The 22,164-nt window shown below is 41.2% G+C and overlaps 2 protein-coding genes across 3 annotated transcripts; both read left to right on the forward strand.

The window, feature by feature from the left end:
- Positions 1–33: 33 nt before the first annotated feature.
- cers6 (ceramide synthase 6) lies at positions 34–15,456 on the forward strand (the record flags this gene model as incomplete). 2 transcript variants are annotated; one of them, XM_080498753.1, is made up of 11 exons in its annotated part: positions 34–203; positions 1,451–1,556; positions 1,674–1,804; positions 6,249–6,306; positions 7,572–7,622; positions 7,751–7,843; positions 10,061–10,189; positions 10,690–10,796; positions 13,422–13,578; positions 13,731–13,754; positions 14,581–15,456. In XM_080498753.1, the coding sequence occupies 11 exons, from the start codon at positions 34–36 to the stop codon at positions 14,737–14,739; spliced, it is 1,185 nt and encodes a 394-aa protein (XP_080354879.1). In that variant the 3' UTR covers positions 14,740–15,456. The 2 variants fall into 2 exon arrangements, with proteins under 2 accessions (XP_080354879.1, XP_080354880.1); XM_080498754.1 differs by lacking the exon at positions 13,731–13,754.
- A 1,833-nt stretch (positions 15,457–17,289) lies between these two features.
- nostrin (nitric oxide synthase trafficking) lies at positions 17,290–22,069 on the forward strand (the record flags this gene model as incomplete). The annotated part of the gene is made up of 16 exons (XM_080498765.1): positions 17,290–17,364; positions 17,510–17,595; positions 17,680–17,763; positions 17,984–18,046; positions 18,148–18,229; positions 18,319–18,381; positions 18,752–18,850; positions 18,981–19,106; positions 19,956–20,054; positions 20,146–20,271; positions 20,698–20,800; positions 20,911–20,999; positions 21,119–21,244; positions 21,443–21,683; positions 21,769–21,858; positions 21,933–22,069. 16 exons carry the CDS (start codon positions 17,290–17,292, stop codon positions 22,067–22,069), a joined length of 1,689 nt encoding a protein of 562 aa, XP_080354891.1.
- Positions 22,070–22,164: the final 95 nt, after the last annotated feature.

Here is a 22,164-nt window from a genome sequence, read left to right on the forward strand (position 1 = left end):
TACGACCAGGGACGCAGACTGTGCCGCAGGGACATGGCCGGTATTCTGGCGTGGTTTTGGAATGAGCGGTTCTGGCTCCCTCACAACGTAACCTGGGCTGACTTAAAAAACACAGATGAAGCAACCTTCCCGCAAGCCGAGGATTTGTATCTGGCGTGTCCTTTAGCGTTCTGCATCTTTATGATCCGGCTGATTTTCGAAAGGTGGGTCTCTGCGCGCGCCCGCCGTCCTCCAGGTGGCTCGCGGTGGGTGTTCGCGATCGGCGATGGGGCGCCCCGGTGAATGATGCAGCACACTCCCGCGGTGCCTGCTCGTCTCGTCTGCTCCCTAAACAATGGCATCTCATCCGGTTAGCTCGCAAATCACCGGGGTGCATCACTCCTCTTCCTGCAGGCCGTTAAGCCATGTCTGCGTTTGACGCGTCTGTCAGCGAGCACCCAGACGTCACACGGTGCAGCCAGTACCTGGCCCACACAGTTCGTCCGTCCTCCGAATAAAGAGATCTGTGGCTGCCTGAGCTCACCTCATAGTTTTATCCGAGCTGTTCCTGTTGTGTTGAAGTGCAGTTTGCATCGCCAATGTCGCTCACTGCCATTGTTCAATCATCACCACTGAGTGAGGGAAAAGAGTCCAAATACTTACATGTATTATACATTTAAGGCCACGTTCTCTTTAGGAGGAAGTGTCTTAGCCAGGGGTGTCAAACTAATTCTTGTCCAGGAGCCACACAGCCAAATTATTATCTGAAAGGATGAGTAACATTACTGTATAACAACTTTAAATCATGTAAATGTTTATGGAAATGGTTTTTTTTTGTTTGTTTTAGTGAAACTAAGTTTGCATTTAGTTCTTTTTCGTGGTTTTTTGTTTGTTTGTTTTTTTACGGAAGCATGGAAGTTTAAATGTACAACAAATATACAATTTGAACACCGTGCCATTCATAGCAATGACTCCTGGTGCAAAGTACACTGAAATATTAATTTTACACGTTTACACTGTTTGACACATGTGGCCTAAGGCCTTCTGGTTCTCCACTAAACATTTCAGCCCTGTTCAATATGTTAACTTAATAAGACAGGAACCTCCATGTTTGACCTACTAGTGCATAATTAATGATATACCTGCAGGGTCTTATTCTGTATAATATTATTTACTTGAAAGGTCACTGATAACTTGTGCCATTGTGTGGACCTTTTTTTTCTTCTTCAACATGGACACTACACATCTGTGTCTTTAAACAAAACTACTTGTTGAGACTTGGAAATGAATTCTTGGGAACAAACAGGTGTGGGGTAATATTGTCCAGCACCTACGAATAACGGATGGGTGGACATCTGCGCTTCACTTCACCTTGTGTCTCATTCAAAGATTATATATATATATATAAATAAATAAAAAAAACAATTCTGTGCTCTATAATGTTTTAAAGGTGTCTAATTGTCTGTTACAGGTTTATTGCAAGACCATGTGCCATGGGCCTAAAGATCCAAGCCAACGGTCCACAAAAAGCACAACCCAACGCCATCCTGGAAAAGGTTTTCACTGCTATTACCAAGGTGGCGCATGTGTTTCTTCTCTTTAGAGGATAACACATTTTTCAAGTAAAAATTACTATGTTCTACTATTCAAATTATATCTAAGAAATGGTTGGTTTGTTTGTTTTCTCCTGCCAGCACCCTGATGAGAAGAGGCTGGAAGGCCTGTCCAAGCAGCTGGACTGGGATGTTCGGACCATCCAGCGTTGGTTCAGGCAACGTCGTAATCAGGAGAAGCCCAGCACTCTCGCCAGATTCTGTGAAAGCATGTAAGAGAAACTACAGCTAACTGGACAACACATTCCCATCTGAGCTTCAAGCCAGTGTACAATCTGGAAACACCATTCGTGTTTGGGTAACTTCGCCCACACAGACATGTATTTGTCGTTGTGGCACCAACACCTGTTCATTGTTGACTTGCGTACCGGTTGTCTCATTGTGGTGTGAGATTTAAATAGAGTGCGTTGTATTTGCACCCAACAATCACACACCTGTGACAGCAGTAAAAGTAGGGAGAACTGATGGCTTTATGTGAGCAAGTTTCATGTTTCCACAAGTTCCTCTTCATGCCGTGTAGAAGAGAGGGTAAATTCTGTGGCAGCCAGAAAGGACATTTTCACAAAAGCGCCTGAGTCAGCAATGGAGGAGGATAGTGTGGGGCTGAAATTGATAATAGAATAGGAATAAAACTAGCTACTTAATTAATTTGGAGATTGTTTGATCAAATTGTGAAGGAAACAGAAGCTCAACATGTCGCCATGGTCCTTTACCAACTGATGAATGCCCCTTTCAGGTTTTGTCAACCATTACAGCATCTTATGGCTAATAAAGATTGCGACATAAATGCTGGTACTGCCGCGGGATAAAAGCAAAATGTGTCCCAGCGCGAGGCAACAAACCCTGTAATAGAGAACTGGCTAATCTGCAGTAAAGCATTTGCCATCAGGGAGATTGTAGTTACTTAGCAGTGTGACGTTAAAGGCCAGCGAGAGAGCGTTGCTGTCAGAGCGGAGTCATGTCTGACACCAGTAGAGCAAATGTGGCAGTTTGAGACAGAGGGAGCCTCACATCTACTGATCGGCCCGAGGCTGCTGCTCACTCAGGAGAGCACTGCTGGCTGCCGAGGCCACCGGACTCCCATCACACCCTCCGAGCCGGAAATAACAAACACGCTTTCTCTCAACAAAAGAAGGGTGCTGGAGTTTAGTTCCTCTAGGAATATGCATGTCGCCGATCAGTTAAAGCGACAACTGCGCCGAAAGCCGTTATCTGCATTCAGCATAATTGGCAGCAGACAGCGTTCGTCTTTGCAGGGGTTCAGCCAGGTTGTCCTTCTGAGCTGCCGACAGTGCGCTCCTGCACACGGCGCCAGCCGCAGCCCTTCCAGCAGCGATTGTTGCTCTAATTAGGTGCTCGTGCTCAGCTGTCGCAGACTGATAGGACTCTTTTCTCTGCAATGTCAGCACGGCCGATCTGTTGTCTTTTCTCTTCATTATGCGAACAGAGAGCACAAACAGACACACTCAGTCTGGATATAATGAAGACTCTGCATGGAGTTTGTTTCCCAGCTATTGTTTCTGATCCTCTTATTCCCAGATCCACAAGTTTAAGTTCAATTTAGTTAATGTATTGCTTTTTGGGGGTTTTTTTTAGCAAGCGACATTCTAGGACTTGATTGATTCCTACAAAAAACTGAGATGGGAAAAACAAATGCAAAAATCCCTTCACAGACTAAGTAACAGATGATGTTATCTGGAGCCTTTTGTGTCCACAGTTCTTCTCGGGACAGGCTGAAGTAGCAGCACTGCAATGCCTTCACCAGACTCACTCCTCACTTTCCCCCCAGCCTCTCTGATTTCACCGAGAGATGTCCAATCCACACCTTTTTAAAGAAATAAAAGCAGTGTGGTACAGTTTTATGTCACTTTAGCTATCTCTTTAGTTTTATTGTCACAACATTTTCCCATATTAGAAATGCGTTGAGTCACGAAAGAACTGTTAACTAATTATTAATATGGAGATGTTTTTATTGTACAACAATGTGATTGCAAACAGGTAATTTCACTTGGGCTTTTGTCACTGTGAACTAAGATTGCTAATCAATGACACCAGTGTCCTCTGAATAAGTCAAATAGGTATTTTTGGGAAATTTTAACATGTTTTCTTTAAATTCTAAGCTTCTTTTGCGATGTGCAGTCACTATAGTTTGGCCCGCCTCCGTGTGTGCGTGCGTGCTCATACATTTTAACCAGCACATTTACTGAGAAGCAGATGGAGAGCTGACATGCAAGAAGCATGTCTGTGGTTGAAGGACAGCTGGGAGATGAACCCTTTCTTTTACACGTTGTCTTCAGAGAAGACAGTCACACACATTTCTCTTTCAGATTGCTCACAAACATTAGTGGGCAACGCATCAAATTAACTGGCTGTTGACAACCCTTGAAATTATCCCTGTGAATTATACCAAAGTAATTAAATACACAAAGAATAGCAAGGATATTTTGTATTCAACTCAGAAGCTTCTGGTGATTTAAGCACGTGGAGGCTTCCTCGCAGGTGAATTTTGATCAAACCAAAGCTTCATGGATAATTGCTATGTTGAGCCACATGAATGCAAGCAGTCGCAACCAGCTGGTGCTCAGTCTGCTCACCTGGAGAAGTGACAAAATTACATTAAATGAGCCAGCATGGGTTGCTTTTGATTATTTTACCGCAAGCTTCGGAGCCACAGTTAGAATAAAGCCTCCCTCATTACCATGTTTTAGATTTTTTTTTTTTTTTTTTTTTTTTAAACCAAAGTTGTCTTAACAACAATTGTCTCTTCCCTCAAGCGGTGGACCGTCTAAACAGATGCACTCAGTTTCACAGTGATTACAGGCCAAAATACACAATATCCACATCCCGGTCCAATCTTAAAATCCCCAGGTTGATCCCAAGCCAAGAACGGTTTATTGATGCGTGATAAAGCCGTTATTAAATGATGATTTTTGCGTAACACACAGAGAAGCTTACGATTGATGCAACATTTGAATTCCTGTTCCGAAAGTTGTTTACAGGACAAATTCATCATAACATGAACACAAACCTAATTCTGCTAACTACTGCTCTTGTTCAGACGCAATTAATGAATCATGATATTGGCCGGTAAATTATTGCAAATAAAATGCAGGTGTTGAATAATTACATTAAAAGATATGTGCCAGTTTTGTTTCCTCCACTTGCAATCACTATGGTGTGTGCCTGAAAATGCGTAACTCATTATGACAAAAGCCCATCTGTGCCCGACTTCAGAAAATAATCTATTCAAGGGGAGCAGTTATGAGTCATTGTAATTGTACATATATAGCAGCAATTCAGCAGCACTTGAAAAAGACTCATGTTGGCTTGATGAAGCAGTTGCCATGCAACAGTCTTCAACTGTGTACAAGGCAGGTAGACTCATCCATCTAATATGGTTTTACAATACTCTTGATCAAGCACAAAAGCTTCCATGAGCAACCTGTTAACATGTTAATAATTTATCTGCTACCTCGAAAACAGTTATACTTGAATATCTAGAAAACAACAAGGACACAAGGATCTGCGTGTACCAGGCGCTGGTGTGGGTTTGCCTTCGTTTGGAGTTTTTTCATGTCATGCTGAGTTTCTGGGCCGTGGCTGTCAAAGTGAGTTTTATTCAAGGTCAGCTGGAAGAACCTCACTGCACAACTGTTAAAGTATGCAAAAACTTGTCTCATGTGACTCGGGACGCAGTTTCTGTCATAGTCATCAGTTGGTATTTGTTTGGTTGTTTTTTTTTCTCATGTTAAATGAGCCACTTGAGACATTGCTCTTAGGTGAATACAGTTAAAAGAGTTGTTTTAGTTAGTCTAAATATTTGCTCTGTACTTCACCTGGAAACAGATACAGCCTCGTTAACACTTTGAAAGTACATTTTTTAAGGACTCTGTTTCAAGTTAGTGAAGTTTCTGGTTTAATTTGTTACATTGTATGTGTATGTGGCCCCAAGAGGCAGAGCAGTGGTCGCCAAAATATGGCAAGAAGGTTGATGGAATGACACAACATGAATTTTGGTGTTTGGTAACTGCTGTAAGGTTACAGTGTCATTTCAAAAGATTTATTTAATTATTAAAGTTGAGGCTCTCATTGTGTTGTCACTGAAACGAATACAAAAATAGAAATCTGCCTTATTCAGCTTCTAATATGCATGCCTATCTCACTGCTTGGCGAGTTTGTGACTGTAGACATGTCAGCTGAAACTGTTTGTTCCCAGAGAGCAATCCCATGATCACTCTGACCAATGTGAAGCTGCGGTTACTGTAAATGATGTGCAGGGTTACATAAAGCCCAGAGCGAAAGGGGTTGGGAGAGCCTTTCCCTTTGAGCTGCACTGCTGTCAAGTCAGTGATGTCCTATTTTCAGTGATTCACCCTCCACTGCAGAGTTGGGAAAGAAAAATAACCTCACCCGTCTTCATACATGACAGACACAATGTGTTAAAACCTTGCTGCATGCTGGCTGGATACGGAAGATTTTAATGAGTGCACAGCTGAAGGCTACTGACTTTCACATTTGTATATTCCTGCTGATTTAGTCCACCAGTCAGGGAAACCCTCAGCTATTCCTCCCAGGAACTCTGGTTGAGAAGTACTTTGTCTGAACAAGTGTGAGAAAGTCCAATCTTCATTAATGATATTTTGCATTTGTTTTCAGGTGGAGATTTACCTTCTACCTATACATATTTACCTATGGGGTGCGATTCCTTAAAAAGGTAGGTTTGCGTTAATCTCCTGTTGTAGCTGGTAAAACGATCTGTATCAGGGTCAAGGCTCGATAAACATGTGAATGAAATCCAGTGCAAGTAACTCATCTACAATACAGAATATTTGTATTGAAAGACTATTGTAATAGAAGCAGCAGAAATATGCCGGACATTATAATTTGTGATGGCTTTATGTAATAGTAATGTTACTATTATAATGTTGTGGCCTTTCAATCATTCAGCTATTTAGTCAGTGGCTTAATATCAAAATAACTTCTAATCAATAAAATGATCACCTTTAAGATGATCATAGTTACCCAATAGACTATTTTATGAATGTGATTAATATTAGAATAATAAATGTAATAATTCCACCATTTATGAAAAATATTTCATTGACTGCTGTATTGCATTTGAAAAATATGTAATGTGAAAATGCTTTTTTTAAGCTGTCACTTGTGTTTTAATTTATTTTAAAAACTAACAGCAGTGGTAGTGTTAGTTTAAGTTCCTTTTGGGACAAGCTCTTTAACGTATATTGAGATGTATGCGATTATACCTCTGTGAAACTCTGTGCTGCTTTATGCAGCTCAGGGGATCATAAAGATCACAGTTTTCCAGCAATCCCAGTTGAAACTCATCTCCTGTTTTAAGAAATATGAAATCCTAGCAGTCACCGAGGTTACTGGAGAGTGGCACAAATGAGCTACACTTGTGAGAGTTCATAAATTCATAGAAATGAGCCAATTGACTAAATATTACAGAAATATGCGGGCCGAGACGGTTTCATATATTTCATACATATATTCATGGCAATCCATAAATTACCACAATCACAGCCGTAGTCGAGATGGAGTAGGAAAAATATCTCAGAGACACAAGTTGCATGACAAAGCACTTTGTGGAAATAGTTCAGTCCCAGGCAGTCACTGCTGCGGGTTCAGGCCTCGGTGGGGTTTATTAATAGAGCACAGGTTTGGAGAAGAGTGCAAAAGACGTAAACTGAGTCACAGTGATGGGTCAGTGTTTGCTGAACACTTTTTTAGTATCACAGTTACCATTCGTCCTGTCATCCTAACGTCAGTGCTCAATATTTAATGTACGGATGACTGTCTCCGGTTTTTGTGGTTCTCCTGCTGCTGTTTATTGCTGAATCTTCACTTTAATGTAGCATCTTCTGAGTTTCACCAGCAAACCAAGTCCCAGCCGTAGTTCATTGCTGATCATTTGAAGTTCAAAAGTATCGCCTAAAGCAGTGTTTTTCTTTTCTTCAGACTCCGTGGTTATGGAACACTAAAGAGTGCTGGTACAACTACCCTTATCAGGTAAAAGTTTACTCTGTGCTCCTAAAACAGCGGAGCTTAACCATCCTTAATACTCATGATAAATCATTTTCAAGTGCATCCCATGTCAAATATTTATCTTAACCCTTCTGCTTTGTGTATTCACACAGCCACTGACAGTGGACATCCATTACTACTACGTACTGGAGCTGTCTTTCTACCTGTCGTTACTCTTTTCTCAGTTTACAGACATCAAGAGGAAGGTAAGAATAACTGCTGGTGGCACCAAAATATACAACACAGGTTGCCTTTTACATGAACAATTAATTTATTCATGTTAAAGCTGTACAGCGATGAAATAATGCCACATTATCACTATGTTATCGCAGAACATGCATCACTGTCATTGTCACTGTTTCTTTAATAACTGCGGTCAAAGGTCTCGAATGTTTTGGTTTGTTTGATTGTAATATCCGTCGTAAAGTGTTGTTTGATTAGACGTGAGAGACCAGAAGATTTTGAAAACAGAAACGATTGACTTTACATTGAAACTGTAGATGTGCTTTTGCTGGTTTTTGTTTGATTCGGCGGGTGAGCGTCAAATGATGCAACTTACTGACATGTCGCAGAACATGCGTTTGTCTTCGCACAACGACGTTTTATGATGTCCTAATAAAACAGTCGTGTCAGACAGACCTTTATCTGTGTGGGAACAGCAGTCGGATAAAGGAGCCAGTTCACATTGAACGTTTTGACTTGTCACAGTAGGGATAGCGTCGATGAAACTAATTTTATTAGCAGTGGACACCGAGCCAACAAGCACAATGCCAGCTCACACAAAGGGGAGCAGTAGTTGCTTTATGGTTGTATTACACACCTGTGATTTCCTGCAATAACAAGCCATCATGTTTGATGTCAAAAACAAAAAGCTATTGGGGGGTTGATAAAAGGCCTAATTTCATTCAGGCTTAATGGTGAGGAATTGATCAACACGTCCAACATCCATTCATCATTGGTACTCTCGTCTTCCTGAGCAGTGTTTGCAGGGAGATGCAGTCTGTCCTAGACGACGCACTGGGGGAACTCAAGTCTGTCACAGGGCAAAACAACCAGATAATTACCCACAAACACACATTCACGTCACAGATCATTCAGAATCACGAATCACACAAACAAAATATTTTAGGGTTGAAGGAGGAAGCCACAGTGCCTTGAACAATCCACACACAGGCTCAGTGTCAACGTGAAAACCCCGTCGAGAACAGTCTGTTTGAAACACCATCATGTGACTCGACAAACGCAATCAAAGGGATTCACCACACGTCGTCTGCCTTCATTCTTTTAAGTGTTAACCAGTTAGTTGTATCTCGCAGGTCCCGTTAACACTGTACTCAGAATAAAAGACAATATCGGTCAACGCACAGTGGCTGCATGTTAGCATGATTATAACACTCTTGACTCGGTCGACGTTTGTGGGAACCGAAATTCAGCTTTAGTTCATACAAATCTATTCTCTTCATCTCACTTCATCTTCCTGTTTGTTTTTAAAGAAAGTGGCTCCGCTTTTGATTCATTACATTGCCAGTTTGCATGCTCTCCGGGCCATGATCATACTCCTGTCTCCAGTCCATCCCCAGCTGTGCTCTGTCCACAACACACTCCACTCACTGCACCCACGGCAGACGCCATGATGCCACGCTGTGTATGCCTTCACTCTGTCATCTCTTTGTTGACTGTTGGCATGTTGTCTGTTTTTGTTTCTTCTTTCAGTTTTTTCATGCACAGCACAACACTGAGGAGGTCCTCTGCATCCCCTGCCAGTTCCAGTATGTTCCCCCTGCACACTCTCACCTCGCTTTCATTCTCCATCTTGTGTCATTACTCTTCCTTTTCGCCGCCCCCCCCCCCTCTCTCATTCACTCATTTTGGTGATTGGTTCTGGATGCTTTGGGCTGCCATCTTGAGGCATTTCAGTCACTTAAGACTTGCTCGAGGAATGCTTGACCATGTGCCATGTCCGAAACCACCTGGAGCTCCATTCAAAGCACTCCATAAACCAATCAGGACGCCGAGACTCTCATTGATCAATTTTAATAATATTGCTGGTCCTGCAGTTGGATTTCTAGGGGAGGGACATTGATTTCTGCTCAATTAACATTTGGAAAACAACTCTTGAAATCATTCTATTTAGGACAAGATTGTTCCTGCACCTCCACTGCCAAAGTGATTCACGATACCAATGGTACAGTTGATTCAGAAGTGAAAACAGCACCTCGTGAAAACAGCACCTCGTGTAAACAGCGCTGTGTTAATGACACTGCTGGACACTGAGGGTGCATCTACAGTTCTCCTCTGTATAAGTTGCGATATGTTTGGTATCGCAGTATGTGCCACATGCAGTGACTCCAACTGTCATGTGGCCGTTTTAAATGAAGTTGCTGTACCTTTGTGTGAGGTTTCCTTGGTAACTGTGTCCCCAGGATTTCTTGATCATGTTTCTGCACCATGTGGCAACAATCTCCCTCATCATATTCTCCTACGTGAACAACATGGCACGAGTGGGAACACTGGTCATGTGTCTCCACGACGCAGCGGACGTGCTGATAGAGGTGAGGGTCGCATTGAGAATTCATTACAGTGTATTTAGATAGACACGTGTTGGCATGCTTTCATGGCTATCTTTATTGAATATGTCAAAGAGAAAACTCGTGCATGCTTAGAGAGAGCATGGAAACTCGAGAAAAAAAAGGAAGAAAAAAAAAGGCTCTGGCCCGAAATCCAATTGTGAGGTGAGAGTGACAACGACCACACCACTGTGCAGCCCAGTCCTGAAGCACATTTCATCAGAAATTAAAAAAAGAAAATATATGGATGTTTCATTTAAGTGCCAACTGCAATTTGATTGGCTGTGAAATTAGGGACTGGATGTGTTCAAATGTAAGGCATATTGATTTTAGAGATCATTTACACTAAGGCAGTGATTAAATTATGTGCAGATGAAGAAAAACTAAATGTGTGTGTCTGACGATCATTTAGTTTATCCTCTCTTGTTAGAAATTGAAATATTTGTGTTGTATTTTCTTATTGTTTGGTTTTTTTTGTACAACAGGCTGCCAAGATGGCCAACTATGCGAAGTGTCAGATACTGTGCAATCTTCTGTTTGCAATGTTTGCAATCCTCTTCATAAGTTCCAGGCTGGGAGTTTACCCAGTGTGGTAAGTGCTTCTCACCTTCCTGCGTATTGTAGTTAACATCTCTGTGATGGCTGACTTCACTGCAGTAGTGGCAGCTTGTTGCATTTGCATGCAGTACGCTGCTCCGCAGCAGTCAGGGAAGGTAGAAAACTGCAGCAGATGCTTTAGTTACTCTGCAGATTTCTTTGGAGCAGTTCATCTCTGAGAGTACATGTCAGTCAGAGCCATGGAGGCTGCAGCGATATTTTTTTTTTTTTTTTGCAGGTTTGTAGTTCAGACACATCTCTATGAATTTTGTTGCTAAGTAATAGTTACTATGGATACAACTACTTTAATCCCGCCAAGAAAGCCAAAGAACTCAGCAAAGCAGTTCATTATGGTTATTGTTGTATCACTGGGGAAAATGTGCCTTGATTGAAATCTTTAAATGAAAAGGTCCAGAATCTATGTAACCATTTAAACAAGTGTTTAGAATTTTTTATTGAATCTGAATTTATTAACAATTTCAGGGTAAGCCATCCACATTTGTCTACAAGAGAGCTGTGGCAGGTTTAGATACTTGAAGATATGGTGTATCGAGTGTTTGGGAAGTGGGAAAGATCCCACTCAAACTGGGAGCGTCCCACCAGACGGAGGTCTGCCGTTACTAAATGAACTCACCACATACGCAATTCTTAATATGTTTGCTCGTACCTACAGGCTCCACTGCCTCATTCTTCAATGACCTTACCATGATTCTAAGTATAAAGCTTCATCACAACATAAATGATGAACGTAGTTTATGTTGCAGTTGAAAACAAATAGGTAGTACAGGAACTGTGCAGAAATGTGCCGCGAATATGTTTTGCTTCTTCCAGACTTCATTTCATGCCCCTCTTGGTTTAGTTATGTCAGCAGCTTTCATTCTTTTGAGAATCCGAAAAATGTCATCTTCACTATCAGTGGGCCGAATTATGGTCAAGTAATTATGGCTATTAATTTTCTCACAAGATGCAAAGTAGAGGGTTGCATGAAGTTGCAAGCTTCAGTTGCCCGTGTCTGAATTATGCAGTGATGAGCCCGTTTGTCTCTTTTCTGGACTGACAGCAGCCCTGCTGGAGGCAGAAATCTTGCTTGTTTGTTTTGAGTAGTAACCATTCCAGTTGTGAGCTGCTTGACCCAGTATTTATTATACAGCAGATAGTTCTGACAATAGACTCTGATTGGACATAAGACTCCCAGTAAGTTCTGAATTGTTTGTACTTTCAAACAGTCCTATCATTTGGGAATGTACACATGATACCAATAAGAATGAAACTCAGCCCATTTCATATCATGATATCATCTACACCCATTTACACTTCACATGTACAGAATTAGTCAATATTGTCATAGATGTGGCTTCTACAATTAAGGAAATATGGTTATTTTGTTGTCGTTATCAAACTGCGTATGCTGAATTTATCCTGCCGCATTTTAACTAACTGCTATCACCATTCTTCATTACAGAGTGTATCATTAAAAATACTACTGTTTCTCGTGCAGTTACACAAATGTCCCTAAGCTCCTTGAAATTTCCCACTTCCCAAGGTTGGCAGATATATTTTTACCACAAGGAAGTCAAACCTTTCCCAGTTCATGCCTCAGATGTTTTTTAGTCGTCATTGAAGACGTAAATTACTCCTCACGCTTGGATAACACAAATTATTTCTTTTTGTCGCAACTATAACATTGCAGTTTGACCATTTTACTTGTGTGTGAGGAGACTAAACGCAATATTAAAGAATTAAATCATGTTCTTTTTTATGTGTCTCGTGTCAACTAATGAAAGATGTTTGTGCAGCTGTTGTATAAAAGCAATGCCACACTGCAGTCTGTCACATCCTGAATGGCCTTCTGCCTATGACCGAATCACAGCCTTGTTAATATTCATCCCTCCATCTCACATTGATATGACTTCATTATAGAGGGACATTTTGACATTTGCCTGCATCAGTTCAGTCTTTGAAGGCGTGTTCGGCAGCCTTTGTGTAGTCATCAGCATCATTATCACACCTTTCACAACCAACATGAGACATCATTGAGTCCACAGATCAGGCAGCTGCACATATCTGCTCTGCTTCCAGGTATCATAAAGACTTGATTAGAACAAAAATGCTATTTTGAGCATTAAAAAGGTGTTCGGTTCAGTCTCAACTCTTTTTAAAGAGCTTTATTTTTTTGTATTTTTTTTTTAAACCATCTCCCTCCTTTTGTTTCCAATATGATGATCCACCACTACACTTTACTCAGCCTCCACCACACCGTCTGTAAAGTTGTTATTCCAGTAAAGCTGTTGCCATGGCTTCGGTATCTGGAGGATGATTCACGGACAGCCATTTGCAAGAATTGGCGCAGAGATAAATTTACCACAGATCCTTGAAATTTTATTCATGTGTCAGTTGAAACCGGGTGCTTTTTTTTAATCTCATTTGCAGTATTAAGTATATTTTATTACCACAAATCACTGTTTCAGATACACACGTCTATTTGTGTTTCATGAAATGCAAACGACCTTTTTTCACCTCATGTATTACAACATGGAAGCTCTTAGAAAAAATGTGTTTTAAATCCCGAATAAAATACATCGAGTTGATCACCTCATTCTCCCTTTTGTTTCTATGGAAGGATTTTAAACACCACGTTGTTTGAGAGTTGGGAGATCGTGGGACCCTACCCATCCTGGTGGGTTTTCAACCTGCTTCTGATCATGCTGCAGCTTCTCCACTCCTTCTGGTCCTACCTCATAGTGAAGACAGCATGCAGAGCCATCTCCAAAGGGAAAGTGAGTCACAATATTCAGCTCTTCTCTCAGGTCCTTCAGCCTGTGGTTGCACAATAGGTTGCTGCAGGTACCTCTATAAATACTGTCGTGTTTTCAATTGCTGATTTTGGCTTTTCTCTTCCTATATTTGGTGCTTCTCTCCAACCATCAAGGTGGGGAAGTGGAATCCATTGCATGTAAGTAGCTTGAGAAGGTTGAGAGTTTACAGCTCCATCAGCCGTGCCATTCATTTCCATTTAGTATCATCAATGAGGCCATGTAATGCATTTTCAGCACTGATGTTTAAGTGGCTTTAAGGAGTTCATTTATCTAGCCTCGTCCATAGTGTGCTTCTTAAAACTCCCCCACTACTCAGCTCAGGAGTCTGCAACCTGCGGTGCTTCAACTTTTTAGTAGCTATGAGCAGTTTTCACAAACCCATATGAAAATATCTCAGGTTCAAACACTGATTCCAATCAACCTCAGCTGCAAAGGTCATGTGCCTGCCAGCAATTATTTTGTAGGGTTTTCTTTTTAATATTTTTCTTAATAATCGTGACTTCTCCTAAATTATATTTCAGTGATCTATATTTGAAATGTTAAATAATAAATTAGTTTAGTTGATCAGAAACAAAACACTGGCCATATGCCAAAACTGCTATCATGTGTTTGCTTTCACTGTAAATTAAACATTGATGTGTGTTTTTAATTAGGTGAGATAGATCAAATAAGCTCAGACTCTGAGAAATTCTAGATGGTTCCTGGCTAAACAGGCAATCAATCAGAAAAAACAACATTAATGATCATGTGGGGATTTTTTTTTCTTCATATTTTCGAATTGGAAATAGATTTTAGGCTCCCACGGAGAATTTGCTGCTTATTGATTGGCAAAACACAGCCTCTTTGAAGTGCAAAGGCCCATTTGTAACACCGCCAAGCATGGCTGCCACAGATAATGGCACAGATAAAAAATTTTAATGAGGAGAATTTAATCTCTCTGAACGATGCCTCCAATTTCTGCAGGTGTCAAAAGATGATCGCAGCGACATCGAGTCCAGCTCCGATGAGGACGACAGTCCGTCGCCCAATCAGAAACATCACAGCAGCGCCACCAACGGGACCAACAAAAATCACGGGACCAACGGCTACCTGACGGGGGCCCAATACCCAGACGAACACTGACTGACATCATATCACAACCATGAAGCCATGCTGAAGACACCATCCATCTGCGTGCGTGTGTGTGTGTGTGTATGTGTGCGTGCGTGCGTGTGTGCGTGTAGTAGAGACACAAACATCGCCAGTCTGGAAGTTGCTGATCGATTTACGTGAATGCAGTTTTGTTAATGATTCTTTGATGATTTCCTTGCGCATTTTATTCTCTCCGTCTATATATTTGCATCAAACTGCACCCGATGAAATATCAAAGCACTCCCGTCGGTAAAACCCACTCTCCGTTTAATGAATGACAGCATTCCACTTTATGGCGTAAGCATGCTACTTTAACATACAGTGGTCTGGTATACTGGGGGTGCGTTTTCTCCTGCGTTTGTCTCTTTCTGTGTTATTTATTTTTTTCTAAGTATGTTTTTGGGTTGTGGTCAAACCTCTGTTGGATGTCAGAAGTTAAGATGCAATGGTCTTGAACAACCTTTTTTTTTTTTTTTTCCCACATCACACATCACGATAGCAAGTATTATAGAAATGCTGAAGACCCGGGTTTAATTTAAAGGCTACACCCCCAAAGATTTGCCACAGATTGCGTTTGTTTTCACTCACAAATGGATAGTAATGTGGAGTTTTCTCACATTTTAGGATACAAACATTCGCCACTCAAACTGTATATGAGATGTCAATACCAGTATTACGTGTGTGCATCAGATATGGCTCGATGCTGTATTCCCTTCTGAAGCATTTTAAAAGGCCATTTGTCCTCTTATGAGGCAGACATGAGTTGTTTGAATTACTCAATAAAAACAGAAGAAGATTGCAAGGATGTGTGGGCGTCTTGAATAATATGCATCACGAGCACAGAGGGGCTGCCTAAAAACCCGAGAGCAGCCATTCACCCAGTGGCTCCATAACATGTCTGGTGTGAAAAGAGGTTAATGAGAGGCATATGTGCAGGCTCCCAAAGCTCTGCAGTGTCATCACCAACACATTACTGACATACTGTCATCTCCCAAGTGCTATTTTGACACTTGTGGTGGCACAACTGCAAAACGTTATTGCAGTGTAATTATTATTTACACTGAATAAATGCCTTTGCGCATGATGGTAAATCAACACATTCAAAATAATTCTGCATCAGTTATTTGCTGTAATATGGCCAGTATGCATTAATGTTAACTCACAGGGAGCTGTTGTACTAATTATGCTTTTTAAAAAGGAAAAACTACACGATTAAAAACTGATGTTCAGTTTTTTTCAGAATCTAATCGATTTTTAACATCGAATGTAAATGTAATGGAGACAAATCCAAATTAGAAAACGAACAAAATCACTGGATGTGATGGTTAAAGGCAATATACACAAACAACAGCTAACTCATAGATGTACATTTTGCAGGAGATTGATCCCATGAGTTTAGAACCACAGCATATATTATTTTGTTGTTTTTAATACCAAAGCACAAATACTTAGTAAATAAATGAGCTTCGTACCATTTGCTTATCTATGGGGCTTTTTTTTTTTTATACACACTCCTGCTGGTGTCGCACAGCATATAGCCATTCCACTTAATCCTCTTTTTGTATTAAACATATTAAGACATCCAACATTCACAGCACTAGCTGGTGTGAGATTAGGCATCTTTACATTTGAGTATTTTGTCTCATGAGTTTCATGCTGGACAATCTTTAATCACCATCAACAAACACACCATTAAATCCTCCATTCAGGGTTTCAATATTTAAATTGGTGGATGATTTATGTATTTACTTATTTGCTCCATTTGACCATCTTCTCTATACTTAATTAATGTTAGGGTCATGAATAGGTGGATATCGTAATAGGTGAGGGACACGGTCAGGATTTTCCTTCCTATGGAAAACAGATAATTATCTGGTTAAATTTATCATTTGTGCATATCTCGAAAGAAAACGCTATTAAGAAAGGTTACAGTGCATCTCAAAGCTAACATTCACTACACCTATCAAGGACCACAAGACACACAGTATTTGCAATTGACCAACACCACATACATGTTCAGAAACACCAGCTACAAATGTGTATGTATTAACAGCTTTGGTTAAGTTTTGCACTGTTTCCACCTCATTCACTTGTGAACAAGCAAAAAAAAAAAAAACATTTTAACAGTTATATGTTAAATTTGAACATTTTAATTGCATTATTGTCAAAAACACATGACCTGATTGTAAACTGTTCCTCATAAATTCCCGTTGATCTTCCACAAAACACTCATGAGTTAAAAGCAGATTATAAAACCACAAAAGCCGAGTGTCACTCATTCGTTCTAAACTCTTTCAGTATGCCTAAAAGTACCTCTAATCTTACCATGTTTCTGAGTGAAAAATGCTAAATGCTTACAATGCAAGTTTTATTTGTTTACATTTTCCATGCAACTCTTCCCACTTGTACAACCTGACTTGCCCTTTTGCTTGAGTTTACACCTGTACGCTTTTCTTTCCCCTCCTCTCACTGGAATTTTCCTTCGTGTGGCGCACTGGCAAAAGCACGGGCCACTTCCGCATGAATGAGTTTGGGAGGAGAATGGTCAAAGTTCTCGGTTCAAAGTCAACAAACGACCGCCGTCTCAAGATGAAGGACCCTGTCAGCAGCTGCTCTGTGAGTATCTACTTTATACATTCATGCCGTAAAGTATAAGATTATTGGACTTGACTTCAACACGGACTCTCAACAAGCTTTGTATTTTTTTTCCCACTTGGTTCGTGTGCTTATCGCGCCATGGCACAATGTCACTGTCTTTCAGTATCACCAGCTTTATCAAAATGTGAAAAAGTTTTCCAAAAATGGGGAGTACTTCTGCAAAGAGCTTATGACCGTGTTTCAGCAGAGGTGAGTTCAGTTCTGTTAGAGTGACAAACGTTGTGGCTGCAGGAGTTGTGTTTTGATGCCTGCGACAACCCTGTGCCGTTTTAGGGCCGAGCTGGAGCTCACGTATGCCAAAGGCCTCCAAAAACTTGCTGGCAAACTCATCAGGGCCTCGAAGGGAATGTCAAACAAGTAAGGGGACACAGGGCTGAATTTTTAATGGGCCCCGACTTTTGTCTGTTTTGTATGAAACATGATCTGTTCTTGGGAACAAACAGCCATGTGGCGCACAGAAACAATGGTGTCATGGGAGATAACATGGACCCGGCGAGCTAGATGTGATCAAAACACAAGCAGGTGTCGGCCTAATGAGCCCACAGCTCTAACCTTTTCGTGCTGGCTCTCCACTCAGTTCCACCTACAGTGCCTGGTGTCATGTGTCAGATGAGATGTACTCAAGAGCGGACGCCCACAGGTAGTTTTCCACCTGGCTTCACCTCCCAGCCGAGGCTATACCCAGATCAAATAATGGCTGTGGAGATTCAGAGTTGAATGTGGCAAATGTTGTCATTTCAGGTCATTAGGAAATGCATTTCAGCAAGAAGCAATACTGGAACTACGACAAGTCCTCGACGAGCACACCAAAAGGAAGAGACCTGTATGTAATCTGTTCTCCCTCCCTGTATATCTGCTTCAGTACCCAGACATATTATTATGTGTCTCTTAACTTTTGATGCATTTTGAAAGCTTGACAGCGCTGTTGAAAGAACCGGAAAACTTGTTACTGCAAACTGGAACGAACAACTCAAGGTAATGAATCTTGCAAAAGGGAAATAAACAGTATAAACACAAACAGATAAGAATCAGCGATGAGACAGCTGCTTTTACTTTGATAAAAAGTTTGTGTGGTTGCAAACTTATAGCTTATAACGCAGCATTCGTCATAATGAGAGCAGCACAGTTTTATATCTTAGCTTTCTGCACAGTGCAGTGGAAGTGTGCGCCACGTGTGAAGCAACATGTTGACGTAAGACTACAGTGGTGTGAAAAGAAAAGAATGGTTGAACTCTTAGGTGTAGCTATCGCAGACTGTCTATGTGAGGAGAAACCAACATGAAAAATTCTCTCACTGCAATAGCATATTTCTATAATTCTATAACCACGTGTTGCTCCATTACAGATCAAAAAGAAACTAGTGGGACTAACCAGAGAACATGAGGCTTTGTTCAACTTTGTTGAAAACAACAAACAGATGTGCACTGAGAAAGAAAAACAAAAGGTATTTTGAAACGTTACAAAATATATTTTCCATCATCATTTACTTTTTAACAGTCCAGGAGAGAATACCTGTGTGTTAAAAGCTCTCATCGTTGTTGCTAAAGATTAGTCCTTTCCTGTTTGGACTGCAGATGCTTAACAGGCTGACAAAGTCAGCAGAGCTGCAGACCCGGGTGGATGAGGAGTACTTCAATATCAACTTGGAGGGTCATCAGATTAGGCTCAAGTGGGAAAACACGTTGAAACACTGCTACCAGGTGAGGAAAAACAAAGACCCTTCCGAGTTCCTTTTGGACATTTAAGCTGCTGTTTTCATCCAGATCAAGTCAGGTGTGTTTGCGCGAGCAGGGCTCGCGGACTTCCTCAAGGGCGTCTCATTTGCAAGAACAACAGTTCAACCAGTAAATGTTTAGCCAGAGAAAACCTTTCAATGACTCAGCCAGTTCGCCAACAAAACACTGCACTCGCACCATTATGTAGACTGCATCATTTCATGAACTGAGTTTCCTATTTTTAATAAGATGACATAAAAATATATATTCACAGTAACTTACAGTGAATTATGTTGGACTGGCAGTGTTACAGTTTTATTCCAGAGGGTATGACTGAGTGTGGCAGCTCTCCTTAACAAATCATGACATAAAAGAAATCAGTGAACAGTCATTTTACTAAAAACGTTCAGTGTTGAGTCTAATGGAGACAGATTGTAACATCGAAATAATTCTTAATGTAAAACCATTATTATAACAGTTACAAAGGTCATATTCAGAGTTAGAATCTATATTCCACACTGCACTTTATGGATTCTGATCCTTGGTAAATTATACTGCATTATATGAATAAAACATTGGAAAGTATTCAAACAAAAGAGACTCTTGTTGTGAGACAGAGCCTTTGGTATTTGGAGACCCTGGGCGTCACATGGCTCAAGATCTTATTCTCCCAAATGTTAAAAACGATGATTGTGGACATTATTACTTTATTTTCTGTAGTGGTTTTATCCAGGTATTACCTCAGGTGAATATTAGTCACCCAGCAGGATGTAAATATCCGCTGAGGAGGGATTGAGTGGACTGTAGAAACCATCATCACTCTGTGTTCTTCAGGTCATACAGGAGATGGAGAAACAGCGAATTGAAGTTCTGTTCAACAGTATGAATAGGTACAACCTCCACATGTCTGGCTTTGGGCAGACCCTCAAACACGTAAGTCTTCTTAACCCCCCCATCCCGAAGTGTTTGTTCTATTTCGTCCTGTAGGATACGACTATTTCAGACGTGCGTCTGCTTCTTCCAGGGCCAAAGACAGATTGAACAAGCAGTCCAGAGGGTGGACATGGATAAAGACATACAAACCATAGTTGAGGTGAACGGCATCACAGCTGGAGATAACAAAGCTGAGTTCTTGATGGCAGACTATTTTGTAAGTTTTTTTGGGGGGGGGCAGAATCTTCTGTTTGACAGTTTGAGGAAAGGCTTTTACCGGAGGCCAAACACTCATTGAGTGACTTATTTGTTCAGACTGAGGAGTCTCAGCTGGAGGCGCCTGTTTGGCTCAGAGCATCCACAGTTAGAATTTTGTAAAACCTGACAGGAATTCTTTACTCAACTTTAACACATTATTAAATTGTACATTTGACATAAGGCAGTATCTATCAGCAGCAACTGAAGTCAGTTGGTGTTTTTCCTGATTTTTATCAAATATATATGTTGAGTATTCACTCTGTGTCACTCAAGACCCAGTCAAAGCCAAAACCACAAAAAGAATGTGAATCGGTTTTTTGAACCAAGACACTCACTGACGTGTTGGGTTGGTTTCTTTTTGTACGTTTCTGACATCCATGTTCAGGAGGAAGACAACAAATCACTTATGGGCAAAGACAGAAGAAGAGAGGCCATCAAGCTGAAGCTCCAGCGTTTGGAGGACAGCGTCACAAAAACAAAGAAAGACCGTGAAGGCAAGTCTAAAAAAAAATAAAAATGGATAAATAAATGAACAAGAACATAGAGAGCTCATTTGTGTTGTGGCTGAAGCTATTTTAATTTCTTGGTTTTGTTGCAGGGATAGAGAAACTGGTGAAAATCTACTCTGAAAATCCTTCTTTTTCAAACCAAAAAAACCTGGAGGAAACTGAACAACAGCTGGATGAGGTAAAAAAAAAAAAAAAAAAAGAGAAAGGAAAAAAAAGTGAGGTTTTATAAAGAACTCTATACCCGTTTTAATGTTCTCTCAAGTTTAAAGTTCACGTGTAATCATTGATCACTGGCAGAGCGCCCTAAAGCTGGATCTACTCGAGGCGACGCACTGCAAGCTGTCTGTGACGCTGTCCGAGTTAGAAGGGAAGCCCAGGTCTTTTCACCGGTTCAGAGGCAGCATTTCCAGATGGAAAGATAAGGTAAGGCTAGTTAATTGCTTTCAAGATGTTTTGGCACGGAGCGTTTGAGAATGCTGCAACTGATGGAGACACAAAGTCTGGTCCGTGACGGCACAATAATGACACACAAGGTTCCCATATTTGCTTGTATTGTATTTGTTGTCCGTCTACGCAGTAAAACAAACAAAAAAAATAAATGTGTATTTCCCCCCCCGCAAGGATTGTGAGCATAGTGTCGTCCAGCTGACTCGCCCAGTCAAACTCAGGAAGACGCCACTCAGATCGCGACAGTCGCTGAGGGCGTCCATCATATACAAAGGACCGTGTCCATTTGGAAACCAGCCGCCGGTGGAGCGTCCAGGCAGCGCCGCTGACCAGGTCACTTCCACGACTGAAGCTGCCGAGTGTGGCGGCGCCGTCAACGCGGCCACAAGTCACACAGATGACGGCAGAGGACAAGGTGATTCATCCACAGAAGCATCAACTCAAAGTGTCTCAAATTCAAAGACATAATATATATATATATATATTTTCACTTTCAGCAGGTCAAACAGCCGAGAGGAACATTGTAGGAACATGCAAGGCTCTGTACAGCTTCACACCTCAACACCACGATGAACTGACTTTGAAAGAAGGCAAGTGATGAAACCGCAAAAACCTAAATCACTAAAGCTTGCGACGCTAACTGGTGTAACGATTCCTGTGACAGGAGATCTCCTCGACATCTATTCCAAAGAAGAAAACGGCTGGTGGTACGGCGCTCTTAACGGACACTGTGGCCATTTCCCAACAACCTATGTTGAAGAGCTGCCATGTTTTGGCGCCGTTGAATCATCTGATGCCTGATGAACAGCAAACAAGTCGCCCCGAATCCAAGATTCTCAAATCCCGCAGCACCAGGAATCACACAAAACTGAAAACACGAGTCTGTTGACACACGG

Source organism: Blennius ocellaris (genome assembly GCF_963422515.1).
Source record: "Blennius ocellaris genome assembly, chromosome: 6".
Classification (NCBI taxonomy): Eukaryota; Metazoa; Chordata; class Actinopteri; order Blenniiformes; family Blenniidae; genus Blennius; species Blennius ocellaris.